The sequence below is a fragment of the Plecotus auritus genome, assembly GCF_963455305.1.
Source record: "Plecotus auritus genome assembly, chromosome: 7".
Lineage (NCBI taxonomy): Eukaryota > Metazoa > Chordata > Mammalia > Chiroptera > Vespertilionidae > Plecotus > Plecotus auritus.
The window spans coordinates 32,857,658-32,873,195 of NC_137774.1; the positions used below are offsets into that span (position 1 = coordinate 32,857,658).

The following is a 15,538-nucleotide window of genomic DNA, read 5'->3' on the forward strand; positions in this document are numbered from 1 at the left end:
GAGATACTCCAAAATTCTAGATGAATGATTTGGAAGGAAAAGAAAAACAAATACCCAGGAATCCAACAGGACAAGGCACTGAGTACTACCAAAACTTTAAAAGTTGCCTCAAATTTAATCCAACCCTAAGTGCAATGTTGTTGGAGTATGAAAACCAACTTTACAACAGTGGACTCTGGAATGCCAAGATAAAATGATGAAATAAATACATAATCTCATATTTATAATTGTACATTCCTACTGGTGTTCTCAAGATTTTATTGTCTCACCTTCAGGATTCAACTCTCCTCACCTAAAAATCTGCAGTGAGTACAATGTAATGTTATAAAACTAAATAAAAGGGGAACAATGTTACAACTTCCTCTAACAATCTGAGAAGCTTTGATAAGGTGAAAAGAATGATAATGAAATCAAAGATATAATGTTCAAAATTCATTTCTATGTCTAACACATGACCAATCAAAAAACATTTCCAGATACTCTCATCTCATCTTTAAGTGAAGAATCAAAAATATATTCCTCAATTTACATATTTATACTGTCAGAAAATTTAATTTCTTTATAAAGCTCTATTAAAAAGTTATTGCTCTAAGGATTGACACCCACATTCTAGTTTAAACTCAATTACTTACATGTCATATGATTGTAAACAAATTATTTTGCCTCTCTAGTTTTTTCTCATGCAGAGTAGAAATAATAACAATCAATAGAAAAAATACTGCACAGGATGATAATCATGGTAATAATTTTTATGACTAATTTGACAGCTTCCTTTCATGTAAAAGATTCGTACCTAAGACACTAAATAAAGCCCATGATGTGAGTAGGGCAGAAATTACCCCCATTTTACAGATGAAGACATAGAAAACTGAAGTTCAGAGAGGTTAACGGATTTGTCCAAGACCACATTGAATGGTACACAGTCAAACGCTCTTACTATCCAGTATACTGCCATCACAAACCTAGGTGGTAAGAGCTATTCTGTCATGCCCTCACTTAAGACTGTTATGAGCCACAATTACCCACAAGGTCATTATCTGGGTATAAAACTATGGTTAATAATAAGCTAAATAAAAGTCCTTTAGATAAATTTCTAAAAGTTCCTCTATGTATTAAATTAACTTCATGTCTCTTGCACTAGATACAGCAGCCTGCTGGGGAATGTGAAGTAGAGGGAGGGGAGAATTTCATTAAAAAAAAAAGTTAAGTTCTCTGAAATTCAATAGGGTAACACACTCAAAGCTATAAAATATACGTAAGGGCAAGCAACAGCTTATAGGCTGTAGTGACAACACTAAGCCAAACCCAAAAGACTGCCAGGCTGTGGTTTAAAGAAAATATGCAATCTGGAAGTTTGCACCTCAAGTTACTGCTACTGCAAAGTAATTAGTACTGTTTATAGCAGGGGTCCTCAAACTTTTTAAACAGGGGGCCAGTTCACTGTCCCTCAGACCGTTGGAGGGCCGGACTATAGTTTTAAAAAAAAACTATGAACAAATTCCTATGCGCACTGCAGGCCCGGGACGAGTCGGCTGCTAAGCAGGACAGGCAGCGGCACCCGGCGGGCCGGATAAATGTCCTCGGCGGGCCGCACGTGGCTCGCGGGCCGTAGTTTGAGGACGCCTGGTTATAGTAAGAATATGTAAAATTTTAGAGGATAATTCAAATTCTTCATTGTAATTGGATGGGATTCCATATTAGCATGGGGCTTTCTTGTCTCAACAGAAACTCAAGGCTCAAAAGCCATACTCAGAGAACCAAAGAACATAACTATGTATCACAGGCATATAACACTTGAAGTAGTCAAATATGCATTCACCTAAAGAAACTTCAATGACTGCACTATCAATTTCAGTTATTTATATTCCACAACCTGAGAGTGCTCTGTTTACTGAAGGTTCTAACATAAAGTATGACAGAGTAATGTACAAGTTACTGAAACCTTAAACTTAATTAACAGTCACTACAATATAAAACACTTTAACTTTTCTATTCTTCAAGGTCAAAACAAATTTTGTCTCATCTTTCTCTCTCCACCCCCAAGAAAATGGGGTATTCTAAAAGATGTCAGATGAAATAGCCAATGCTTTTATAAATACAAGTCAATTATCTGCAAAGAAAGACCTTAAGATGCCCATATTCTACCTCAATATTGATTCTAAGCCTTTTAACAGTTTAAGCTGACCACAAACCTCCCCTTCTACATCTTCTATACAACGCTTTCTTCCTTAAACTTCCTCTAAAAAAAATTAGCCTTCCTATACCTCTTGTCCCTTGTCTTATACACACACAGATATACACAGAACCCCCAATGAAGAACAGATTGAGGCCTTAAGAACACATGTGCAAAACACATTTTAATAAATACCCTGCTCACCCTTAAAAGCACGTTGTTATAATGCAACAATAGAGTCTATATAGAACCTCATAACACCAAATTTGAAAGGCTAAAACAAAAAAGCCCCATAGCAATCTGAGTAATTTAAAGAACAAATATGCAAAAATAAGGCATGATTATTTATTATATCACTAACCTTTCCTGTAAGGACAAAATTATCATGCTAAACATAATAATAATAATAATAATAATAATAATAATGATGATGATGATGATGATGTAGATTTCAGAATCTAATTTCTTATTGGTCAAAAAGTCAAATAAAAAGTATAGGCAAATTTAAAATTTAATATAACAATTGCTGGCCCAATTCATAGAACACCTTAAGACAATTTCTGTTACACTTCCCAAGCTTGAAGACCCATATTATATAATACATATGTCACAAATTACATGAAAACAGATAGATTATGGACATCCACAATATGTTACATAAGGATCTGTTACCATGATATGTTACCCAAGTATGTCAGTGAATGCTAAAGTATATATTAGCCAAGGTATATAACGGGAATATCCAGAGATAGTCTCTCTTATTTAAAAAAAAAAAAAAAAGTATAAATCTTACATTGAGTAATTTAAAATTTTTCAAAGTATTTCACTTTCATTATCCTATCAGACCACTGTAAAAAATATCCTTATGTAGAGACTTATCACTAAAAATAAGTGACAAATCCAAGATCACAAAGATAATCAGACTGAAACTTCATTCAAAAAACATGTTAGCTCTGGGGAAGGACATATAAATATGTTTAAGTTCCTCCTTAGAGATAACATACCACTTAACTTATAAGACTTAGGCCAGTGGGAAAAAAAAAAGACTTAGGCCATTATAAAAACTAAATTAAAATCTGGTTATTTAATAAATATAACAAAGCCAAAATTACTTATTTTAGCCAGTTTACCTTTCAACCAGGAATCTTATGAAAAACACTCCATCAATGAATGACTCACTGTATGCTCATAAGTGTGCTGGGGACTGGAGAGACTATAAGAGAGTTCTAATAGAGGCTTCTTGCTTTTCAGAAAGTTTACACTCTATTTGATAAAAAGATAAGAGAAAATAAAACAATGCTAAACTGTGTTCAACCAACCCTCCTGAGGGAAGAAACCTTACCGGGTGGTTCTGCAGAACCCCAGGTGACAAGCACACCAAGAAGTAAGATTGCAGTGAGTTTAGTGCAAGAAGACTTCTTGGGAAAAATGAAGTTTGAACTGCCCACTGAAGGATAGACAGGAAATAGAAAATCACAAAGGAGGAATGAGAGCATTCAGGGGTCGGCATAAATGAAGGCTGAGAAGCAGAAATAAGCAGAAGAGACTGAGCCAGCCTGCCTGGAACATAGGTGTATGCTGAAGCATAATGAGAAATAGCTTGGTAAATTAAGTGGGGTCAGCTCCCAACAGACTGATGTGGCTCAGGGAGATGCTGTTAAAATATTAAAAATCATTGAATATTTAAACTAGAAAGAAAACCTTAGAGATTTTTCTAGACAATTCTTTTCCAACAGATGAGGACATCTAGGATCCAGAGACTTAGGACAGAGGCGAGGAAAAAGCAGAGCAAAACTCAGACTCCCGTTTAGAAACCCCCGTTCAGTGATAGGCAACATAATATGACAGAGAAAACACATCTGCCCAGAATCAACGAGAACATCGATATATGAAGATCTGCAAGCCACATACAAGACAGTATTGTCTTGGGAATTAGGGGAAATTGGTTTCCAGGCGTAATGGAACACCACAGTGGCATTACAATTCAGCAAAAACCACTGTTTGCCAGAAGGAATCACTTTCAAGAAAACAGCAATCCAGAAGAAAAGCAGAGGGAGAAACTAGTTTTCAGAGAGTTATAAAGGAAATGGGCAGATAAACAGTAGAGGCAGCAGGTATCTGGCAACAAAAGGAAGGAAAAGATTGAGCCAGAGAAAGTTATAGGACCAACCAAATGTTTAATTAAGACAAAAGAAATCTTAGTAAGTTTGAAGGTGCAGAGAAAGATCACAGAGAAAGACTGAATTAGATGCTAGATAAAGGGACTGGGGAACGAGGGTACACAGAGAACTAATTGAGGACCAGTTGGAAGAAATTTTTTTTTTTAAATATGAGTTCCAGAATAAAGAATAAGCATTTTTTCTTACTCACCATATAATACCCTTTGCCAAAAGAGTATTAATTTTCAACTACTTTATAAGGCCTTATATAAATGGCAGACCAGGCTTTAAGAACAAGACTAGAGATTTTTTTTTTAATCCAAAACTGCTTCAAAGTTTTACAAATCTATTTGGCCAATTAACATGTGGCTTGTAACTTCAAAGACATTTGCCAATCATTTTATACTGTGAATTTTACACCACATATTCAAAGAACATTCCGATTAGCATTCAATTTACAACTACTAATATGCTATTATAACAAATAAAAAAAAACAGAGTTTATTCTCTAATATGTTATGTTTTGGAGGTTTTTTATATACTGTTTTTACTTGATGAGATATGGAAAATATAAGTGCTTAAAAGAACATATTTATAACACATCATTCAGGGGTACCTTTTTAATTTCTTAAAAACAAAACAAAACCTTCATATAACCTGTTTTCCTTTGCTCCCTTTCAGAATCAAAGCTCCACAGAGACTGGTGGGGCATCTAAGGAGGTTCTAACTGTTAAGTACCCAAGCTAATGAGCCACAATTTAAAAATACATACCTAAAATTTGCCTATTTCAACTTAGAAACTTACTGTTGAATACCATAAAGGCAGGTTAAGGATAAAACTGATACATTCAGCTTTCTGGCTGTCCACCTTTGCAACTGCCATTTCCCTAATCAAGGAGGTAATCACTTTTAAAACTAGTTAAGAATGGTTCAACTTAGACCATAAATATTGGGTGTAGGTGCATTCCCAGCAGGTTACAGGAATTTTATTTTACAACCTGGAAACAAGGACTTGAGCTCAAAATGTCAAGATGAGACACTACCACTTCTTTGAACTGGGTCTACTGCACCAAGTTGCTGAGCAATGCCCACCAGAATACAATAATACAGCCTGGCCAATGTGGCTCAATGGTTGAGCACCAACTTATGAACCAGGAGGTCATAGTTCGATTTCCAGTCAGGGACATGCAGTTCCGATTCCCGGGTTGTGGCTCAATCCCCAGTAAGGGACATGCAGGAGGCAGCTGATGAATGATTCTCTCATCATTGATGTGTGTGTGTGTGTGTGTCTCTCTCTCTCTCTCAACATAAATATGTTTTAAATAATACAATAATACAGTGGTTAGGAATACATTTCTGCTTTAATCACCACCAAGTATTCCAAGGCCAACCAAAACACCAATTCACACATAAACAGAGTTGCCATCTTTAGACCTGCACATACTCATTAGCTCAGTATATACTCTTGTCTTCACTTATAATAAAAGGAAGCAACTTGACTCCCTCTGAACCCAACGAAACAAAGTCTATACAATAGATCCAAAATGTAAAACTTTTAGAAATACTTGAAACATTTAAGACTCTTATACAAATAATTATCACTATATGCAGAGCTTTTTCCTCCCCTCAGTAAAAATGTAAACTCTTGCCAGACCGGCATGGCTCAATGGTTGAGCGTTGACCTATGAACCAGGAGGTCACAGTCCGATTCCAGTCAGTGCACGTGCCTGGGTTGGGGGCTCGATCCCCAGTGTGGGGTATACAGGAGGCAGCCGATCAATGATTCTCTCTCATCATTGATGTTTCTGTCTCTCCCTCTCCTTTCTTCTCTGAAATCAATATAAAAATAAAAAATTAATAATATGTTTAAATGTAAACTCTTCTCTCCTAACTATACTTAATGCACTATTTTTTTAATCCTATGGGGTAATTAGAAAAAATATCCCTGATTGTCCAGCATTCAATACTTTTCATATTGAGGTTCTTGTTATTAGGTCTGCTACCTGACCTTGGGAAGTCAGTCATTTAACCTCTCTCTTCCTGAGTTTTCTCACTTTCTCAACTCAAGGTAAACTCCAATTTGAATTAAATATTTATTACTTCTACAATAAATTAATGTATGTATGTACCTTATAGTAAACACTGAAAACCCTTATATTTTTGCATCTCAAATTCAGTGGGCTTTAACCTTGTAAGTGAAAAATATGAGAAATAAAGTTGTCCTATGTATCTTTCCCTTAATTACAACATAAGGAATATATAAAAAATGCTTCTGTTTAAAACTATGTCCTGAATTTTTAACAGATGGTGGTGAGTTTGATTCCACGATATTCACAACAAAGCAAACAACAAAGCCTAAGGTCTTTTAACACTTGGGGACAAAAAGAAGAAAACATTTTCTTGCATTACTGACCATATAATGAAAATCATTCCTCTTTTGAAATTTAGAAAACTATATTTTTCTTATGTGACATATAAGCCTAGAGATCAACAGGTAAGTAGTACAGAAATAAAGTTTACAAGTTGGAGACAAAATTTTAATTAAAAAAGAATTAGGAACAACTGTGGTATGAATCCTTCAAATTCCCGAATCCAGATTCTGCTGTGTACAAGGTTCAGCTTTGGGGTTCTTCAATGTGCCTTTTAAAAAATTACACAAAGAAAGTCTTTTCTATCAAGTTTTAAATCTAAAGCTCTGTCAATAATATCCAATATATGTGGTAACATTTTGCTTCCTCAAATAGATTAGTAGTGCAGTTGGTTTAGATGCTTTTTGGTCTGGAAGCAAAGGGATGGGTGAAACAATTCCTTCAAGTCTCTGACAGCTTTGTAATTCTATTTTATCTATGTAGTTTCTTCTCAAATTTCTTCTCAATTCCTCTGCCTATTCCCAAGTATCTTTTAGGTAGGTCAGAAACACTATGAGTCCTGTAACGAAATGTTTACGGACCAAATAAAAGTGGAACCCACCATTCATTCAGCTCCCATAATCAGTTTTATGACAAAATAGTCTGATTCGATCTTAAACAGTTCCCTCATCACAGAAAACCCGCGGTAGAACTGCAGCTGCAAAAAAATGCATCCCTTTAAACCATCCCCAACTACCTACAGCAACACCAAGTAAAACTAATCCCCATTGACAAAAGGCTACGTGTGCATTCATTCTGATCAGTCCTAGGGTTGACTGTGTGAAGCTCGGAAATAAAAAGGCACCTCCCCAAGCTATGAAATTTTTTTTTCCATCCCACATATTCTCAATGAAAGTGCTCTTGTCAACCAAGAGGTGAGAGTTAAAAACAATAACAAAACACTAGCAGAATGACGGGCTCTAGGAGCACATCCCAGCTGTCTTTGCTCTCTGTTGTCAGTGGCTCAGCGGCAGTTTCCCCACTTTCCTTACACCCTTCTCCCCTTACTCCCCAAGAAGCTCACGCCAGAAAGCAATATTCACATTCTCAGACCGCTGGCAAAAATAAAGGGAGAGACTGCAATTACCAAGGAAGGAAAAACGGGAAAAACATTTCAGAAGCAGGAGGGATCAAGAACCATGATTTACACTGCAAACAGCAATGTAAAAGCCAGTCTTGTCTCAAGAGGATATGGGGGGACGCCCGTGTGGGCATCAAAAACCATGCACTGTGTGTGCACTTGGAGCTCCAGGGGCAGGCTGAGACGATGGAGCAGAAAGTAAGAAAACCTGTGCTCTCCCTGCTTTCTTCCACTCTTCCCCCTCCAAGAGAGGAAGCTGAAGAAACTGGGGGAGGGGTGGAGTGTTATCGTCCTCCTATAGGGGGTACACACGCCGGGCCTTGGGGTGCCTTCAGTTGCTCACCCCCAGTTAGGAGGTCCACTGAGGAAAGAGGAAACCCCTCAATGTGACCCACCTCCGTTCAAAAAAAAAAAAAAAAGTAAGGGGGGAATGATTAAATCCAGATGGAGAGTCCCAGAAAGCGCCCCTAGGTCACTCATCCTCATTGGCGAGCGGATGAGCTGGGATAATAGGGATGGAGGGTCCGAGGGGAGGTCAGGGGAAAGGCCCACTCCCCGACTCCGGAGGAAAGGGAGCCCGAGCTCCCAGCGGCGCCCTTCGTCCCCGCACTTCCCCCTAGGCCACCCCACGGATCCCCCTTCCTTTCCTCCGGAGCCCGAGGTGGCCGCGGGGGAGGCGGCGGCTCCTTCCTCCCCCCGCCCGCTCGGTCCCCACCCCCACCCGGCGCCCACCTCCCGCCGCCGCGGGCCCGTTACCTGCTCGTCGAAGCGGTTGACCACGGCCTGGACCCATTCCACCGGCCTGTGCGCGGCCATGTCCTCCCCGCGGCCGGGGGGCGGCGGAGGGACGGGGCGGCCGGAGCCCAGGCCCGGGAAGAGGGCGGGGAGCGGGGGCAGAGGGGAGGGGAGCGGCGAGGAGAGGGGCTGAAGAGTGCGGGCTCCGAACGTTCCCACGGGGGTGGGGATGGGGGGCCCGCGCCGAGCCGGGAGGGGGAGAGGGGTAGGGGGCGTCGGCGAGGAGGCTGGGGGGAGGGGGGCGGGGGAGGGGGGCCCGGGGAGGGGAGGGGGCCTCCTGGTCGCTCTCCCCACTAGCGCCGTCTCCCCACAACCATCACAGCCCGAGACGCCGCCATGACACCCCACCGGAAGTGGGATCCTTTCCACAGTCGGGGAGAGGGAGCAGCGGCGAGCTCGAGATTGAGAGTGCGGCTGGGAAAGGGGAGGGGGAAGCGGGAGGGAGGGGGGCCTGTCGCGCATGCGCCCGCGCCGGCCGGTTTCATTAATGAAAAAGCGAGTCCTCCTGGAGGTGACGTCACCGAACTCCTCCCGGCCCGGAGGCGCGCGTCCTCGACCGCCGCCGGGCTCACCTACACTGTAGCCCAGGGTTCAGCCGGAGAAAGTCTGAGCTGACCCGGGCGCATCCGCTTCCGTCCCCAATGCCACACCAGGCTCCCCCTCCCCCGCCGGCCTCCGGGTTTGGATTGCTCCCCGCGTTGGAAGTTAGGGCGCCCTGGGGCTAACATTTCTCCCCGTGTGCAGACCTCTGCCTCTGATGTGGGGAGGCTCTGCTGAACCCCTCTCTGCCTTAAGCTCTCACAAAAATTAAGACACAACCTCAGGTTTCCAGGTCCTTCTTAGCTACTATGAGAAACAGAAACAAGGCCCAGAGAGAATCAGTGATTTTTTTTTTCTTTTAATGTAAATGCTAGACCCAATGGCAAAGTACTCAAAACACCAGAATCCAAATGCAAACTTTCTCTGTTAGGCTGATAGGCACCCAAGTTAATAACACTTTTACATGGTTGATACTAGAAAGATTCAAGTTTCACCACCCTCAAAAAGAAGTTAAGGGCTTCTACGTACATTAATTCCACACATTCATCATCTCATTTATATCTTTCAATGAGCCTTTCCAGCAGATATCAACCTCATCTAACGGATGAGGCTAGGCCACAAGAGGTCCCATGATTTGCCAGAGGTCACAGAGTTGATAGGTGGCAGAGTAAGGATGCAAACCCAGGTGGTTTGACTCCAAAGACAATAGAAACAGACAGTGGCTCTCCCGAAACAAAGGTGTTCCCTATGCCCCTGATACCAGAATTGAAATTGTTCCATGTGGAATTGGTCACAATGGTTTTCCAGGAAAAGGATTACATTCAAGACAATGGATAACCTATCTATATCCAACATGAACTTTGGAATGAGTTATTTTTAAGTTTATCTTCCTCTACTCTTAGGCTAATGTTAAAACGAGTTTACACATTCTGAGCACATACTAATTAGTAGCTAGTTAGGCCACATAGAAGGATACTGAGTGAAAAGGCAGAGCAAAACTAGAATTTTAATTTGACCACAGAAAATCCACAAAGCCAACAGCCCATGTACATATAGATATGTCCATGAGAGAAGTGTCCAATCTCTGCTAGCTGGTGATTGTCCAAAATATATATTAAATTAATTAACATTTCATTCCACTAGAATAGCAATTTTCAACCTTTTTCATCTCAATATATTTTGTGCTGACCTGACCAAAAAAATGGGAAGAATTTTGATTCATTCACACCGGATGGATATTGTTGTGTTGGCTGTTGCCATTTTTTTAAATTTGACAATCTAAGGGAAAAGAGGTCAGTGCCCCTGACTAAATAGTCAGGCATTGCATGTTTTAAAAATTCTTGCAGCTCACCAGTTGAAAATTGCTGCACTAATTAATTGCTGACTAATGAATTGCTGTAGAACAAGAGGAGAGGATCTAAATAGTTCTTTAGTCCATTTTAAAAAAGCAACACGAAGCCTTAGCTGGTTTGGCTCACTGGATAGAGCGTGGGCTGGTGGACTGAACGGTCCCAGGTTCAATTCCATTCGAGGGCACATGCCCAGGTTGCGAGCTCAATCCCCAATAGGGGGCATGCAGGAGGCAGCCAATCAATGAGCTCTTATCATGGATGTTTCTATCTCTCTTTTCCCCTCTTCCTTCCTCTCTGAAATCAATAAAAATATATTTAAAAAATAAATAAGGCAACATGAATACTACCCTTTTTTTTTAGAGGATGTCAGAAATTATGACAATGCTGAAGACAAGAATGAATATTAAATGAATGTTCATCTGTGCCTTTCCCAAATAGGACTGCTGTAAAAACTCTCTTTCATACCCCCAGAGAGCATACCAGTGCTATTTCTTCCCTGCTCAACTTCCAGACCCCCAATTGCCCTTTCTTTTTCTCATATTTCATCTGGGAGTCCCTAATTACTTTCCTGTTGCCATGGCTTTTTGCCTATTTTCTCATCTTCTTCCCTAGACTGGATGCAGCTGCCTAAACCCTCAGCTCCTTTGACTCTAGTGGTGTTTCACGGCTGAGATCCCTCTGTGCTTCTTTTTCGTCTCCCTCTCTGGTTTCTTCCCTGATTCCCCATTCTGCTCTAACTTTAGGGTAAGACATCCTAACCTCAGGCCTCGGCCCTCTGCTCTTGCTTTACTCAGGCTCCAGCCAGCACATCACTAATTCATACTAATCTGCACTTGCTGTCCTCTTGCCTCCCCTGAGTGCCAAGCCTCTCATTACACTTAGAGGTCTAGACTTCATTCCAACTTCAGTTAAGTTCGTTTGATTCACCCTGCTGGCATGGCTCAGTGGTTGAGCATCAACCTGTGAACCAGGAGGTCACAGTTTGATGCCCAGTCAGGGCATATGCCTGGGTTGCGGGCTCAATTCCCAGTGTGGGGTGTGCAGAAGGCAGCAGAGCAGTGATTCTTTCTCATCATTGATGTTTCTATTTCTCCCTTCTCTCCCTTCCTCTCTGAAATCAATAATATATATATTTTTTATTTTTTTTAAATCGTTCAATTCCACTGAACCAATTGTTGGTGCCCAAACACCTAATATATGTGTCATGCACTGTGTTAGGCAGTGCAGAATATAGCAGGAATTCTAACCAAAAATGCTAAAGAAGGTAATACATAGAGATCCTAGTGAACTAAGGAGCACATCCTTCCATTTAAAGGGGCAACTGTCACTCAACTCCTCCATGCATTTACTGCCATGCAGGAATATTGACACCATTTTGCTAGATCTTCCCAGTTACTGAAGAGAAACTGGCAATCCGAATTTATATATAAACTCTTTCAATAGTGGCAGCAAATTCACATTTTAAAAAAACACTGTGCAGCCAAACAAAATGCATTCACTATCTGAATTTAGTCCATGGAGCACCAGTTTGGCCACCTCTGATCTAGTGGAAAGACAAAGGCTTCAGAGTAAAATTGAATTGGATTTGTATCCTAACATCCCCCATTCTGTACTGTCCAACACAGAAGTATTCAGGGAAACTACTAGTGGTTGATGTAATTTTAAATGCATCTCGTTCATGCTCTCTTTTTTGGTCACACAACAATCTCTGGCAATTTATTCTACCCATTCCCCAAGCCTCCAGCATAACAAGGAGCACTCAACTACTCAGGATTAAGGTATCTATTTCCCCAACTTCTGGAAATGTCAGTGGCCAACAGCTTTCAAATGAGTCCCTTTCTAAGAATTGTCCCCAGCAAGAGAACTACCTTGAGCTAGGTCACACCATGCTCCAGGAGCACAAGTGACTGGCAGATGCAAGGTTCCCTGAAGGGCTCTTTCTTAAGGGATCAGCTCCCAAGGGTACAGCTGAGGCCTTTGCTGTGACTACATTTAGTCCAACTACTCTTCCTGCTCAGTCCTATTCCTTTCACTCCCACACACAGCATTGATCCCAAGGGTGTTACCTAATAAAGTTTCCTGCTTGCAAATATCCACCTCAGAGTTGGTTTTCCAGAGAATCTGAATTAAACCAATTAATCCCAGGAGTGTGGTCTGATCCAGTGGAGCTGAGTCACCTGCTGGCCAGCTGGTAGCGAGGCCCCAGGTGGAGCTCTGATAGACTCTGGCATGCTGGAACAGTACAACTGTGCAAATTTCTGGCAGCAGTGATGGATGGGTGGATGGGATGGAGTATTGGTCTCTCTCATATCGATGTTTCTCTCTCTCTGTCTCTCCCTTTCCATTCCATTCTCTCTAAAAATCAATGGGAAAATATCCTCGGTGAGGATATTTTTGGTGAGGATTAACCAAAAAATTAAAATAAAATAAAAACAAACAAGAATGCTCTGGTAGATGCAATCTATCAGGCATTTTTAAAATATGAGCAAAATATGATTTAAGAACTATGGGGTTGGGTAGCTATTGATGGAGTAAATCTGTGCTCTGAGGAAAGACAATGAAAAGTTGAGGGTGACGAATCACCAATTAAAAGTTAGAGTGCCTCCTTAGCAGCATACATAAATGGGGACCAAAAAAACCTGAGGATCAGGCCCAGGACTTGATTATAAGAGTAGTAGATTCCAAAAAGGTTGAATTTTCAGCTCTGGCAAGTCTGCTATGTCAAGGTCAGGGCTGCAGTTAAAGGAAGTGAGATCCTTATACTTTGGATGGGGCATCTGGGTTGATGCACTTAAAAACCTTAAAACCCCACATCACCCAGAACATTCTGGGTTTGTTCAAGTGCCCCATGCGTCTTGCTTAAAAATGAAGTATCTACCTTGCAAGGCAATGCATACCCTCCTTAGCATCCACCTGCAGCTTTCCCCCTGCTACCAGACCAATAACTAAAGTCAAGGCACAAAATAACCCCACTGAGGAAATGCTGGACCTGCCAAAGGAAGAACGCACTATATTTTAAAGGAACTAAGGACCTAGCTAACATATATATACCTGCAGAAGCCAGAGCATAGGTATGTATGTATGGGATTGGGTCCCAGAGTGCTGAATTGGGGAGGGAGAGTAGAGGAGGAAAGCATAACGCTAGGCAAAACAGTTTAGTGGTATGAGCATGTGCCTGTACTACAATATTTACATCCTGGCAAGTCCCCAGGGTATAATGCTAACAGGTTGCTAGAATGGCTCTAGGAAGCTTGGAGAAAGCAAGCTAAATAGTAAGGCCAGAGTCTCATGGCAGAGAATAGAAGAGGGGAACAAAAGACTCAGAGAAGGGGGAATGCTAAAGTGGATTTACTATGTACATCCCATCAGCTGACTACATCCTGCCATATATCACAAGGAATAATGAATGTGTTAGTGAAAGGGACATTAGCATCACTCAGAAGCTCAGTGGTGGCTCTCCTCTGTAGGCAAAGACTGGTGATAGAAGATGTTACGGAGCTAGGCTCCCTGGTAGCCATGGGCCTGATAGAATCTTGAAAAAATAAAGACTAGGTGTCTGTGCTTCACTAGCAGAGCAAGTTTTAGCGACATTGTTATGAGTGGCAAGAATTGAGCAGCAACCTAGAGGACGTGATCCACAGAGAGTTAATAGAACACTGTGTACCTAGAGGAAATTGAGATGGGCAGTCTACTAGGGCAGTGGTCAGCAAACTGCGGCTCTGTTGACTAATGAGTTTGCCGACCACTGTACTAGGGTATCATGTGTACACCTTTTAAAATTCAAAAACCGATGAGGAGGAGGCTGAAGGAAACTGCCCCTATAAAAAGTCACAATCCCTGGCCTGGCTGGTGTGGCTCAGTGGTTGAGGATCGACCTATGAACCAAGAACTCACGGCTCAATTCCCAGTTAGGGCACATGCCCGGGTTGCAGGCTCAATCCTCAGGAGGGGGCATGCAGGAGGCAGCTGATCAATGATTCTCTCTCATCATTGATGTTTCTGTCTCTCTCTCTCCTCCCTTCCTCTCTGAAACCAATAAAAAATATTTTATTATTTATAATATATTTTCTTATTATTTTAATATATATTTTTATTTTTAAATATATTTTTATATATTTTTATTTGGCTGAATTTATTTATTTATTTATTTATTTATTTATTTATTTATTTTTAGTTGGCAGAAGCTCTCTCTGTGGGGTGAGAGCTGTCATAGTGGGGAAGGCCAAGTGGAAGCTTCTGACTGCCCCTGCCAACCTAATAAGATTCTAAATTTTTAAAAATCTGAATCCCCTGAGAGAAAAAACATCAGAGATTAGAGTGAGTGTACAGAGGAGCCACTGTCACAGTGATGGAAACTATGCGTAGGCCCAGTAGCACTGGCTCCCACTCACCATGGCTGTGCATGGCCATGATGTCTGCTGGTCCTAAAATGCTGGCCCAATATGGTGATGGAATGACCTATTGAAGACACAACTGAGGACCAGCTTAAAGACGATGCCCTGAGAGGAAGGGGTAACATTCTCCAGACTCAGAATGTACCCTAATCAATGACCATTATGTAGTGCTATGTCCTCACTAGGTAGAATTCATGGATCCTGGAGATGAGTGGTGGAAGGAGTGGCCCTGCTTAACATCGTCTCCAGTGATCTGCTTGGAAAAATTGTGCTTCCCATCCCAACCCAGGACTCTGCAGGTCTAGAAATCCTGGTTCCCAAAGGACTATTCCACAACAATAGTCCCATTGACTTTAAGTATGGCTGCCTCACAGTCACTTTGGGCTGCTTGTACTAAGATACAAGCAGGTAAGGAAAGGAGTTATCATCTAGGCAGGGATAATTGATCCTGATCATCAAGAAGTAGTAGAGGTGCTATTAAACAAGGAGGGACATGGACAATAGTAGATGCCATGATGTCCACTTCAGGGATGAAGCCCTCATTTCCCACCTCTGCCCATGCTGCTAGGAGTGTGAGCAGTTGACAGTCTGAGAGACCCTCTCCAGAAACTGCCATCAGATGAAGAGAACCACATC

At 41.5% G+C, this 15,538-nt stretch overlaps 1 protein-coding gene across 11 annotated transcripts in view; it reads right to left on the bottom strand.

Annotated features, from left to right (window-relative positions):
- The window catches only part of NF1 (neurofibromin 1), a 242,644-nt gene extending 233,650 nt beyond the window's left edge, over positions 1-8,994 (bottom strand). For 9 of the 11 annotated variants that reach the window (XM_080680681.1, XM_080680682.1, XM_080680680.1 and 6 more), the window contains exon 1: positions 8,578-8,988. In XM_080680681.1, coding sequence (XP_080536807.1) covers positions 8,578-8,637 — 60 coding nt within the window. In that variant the 5' untranslated portion in view covers positions 8,638-8,988. Of the gene's footprint in view, positions 1-8,577 lie in introns of all 11 variants that reach the window. The other 2 variants (XM_080680674.1, XM_080680675.1) reach the window with 2 other exon arrangements.
- Between the last annotated feature and the right edge of the window lie 6,544 nt (positions 8,995-15,538).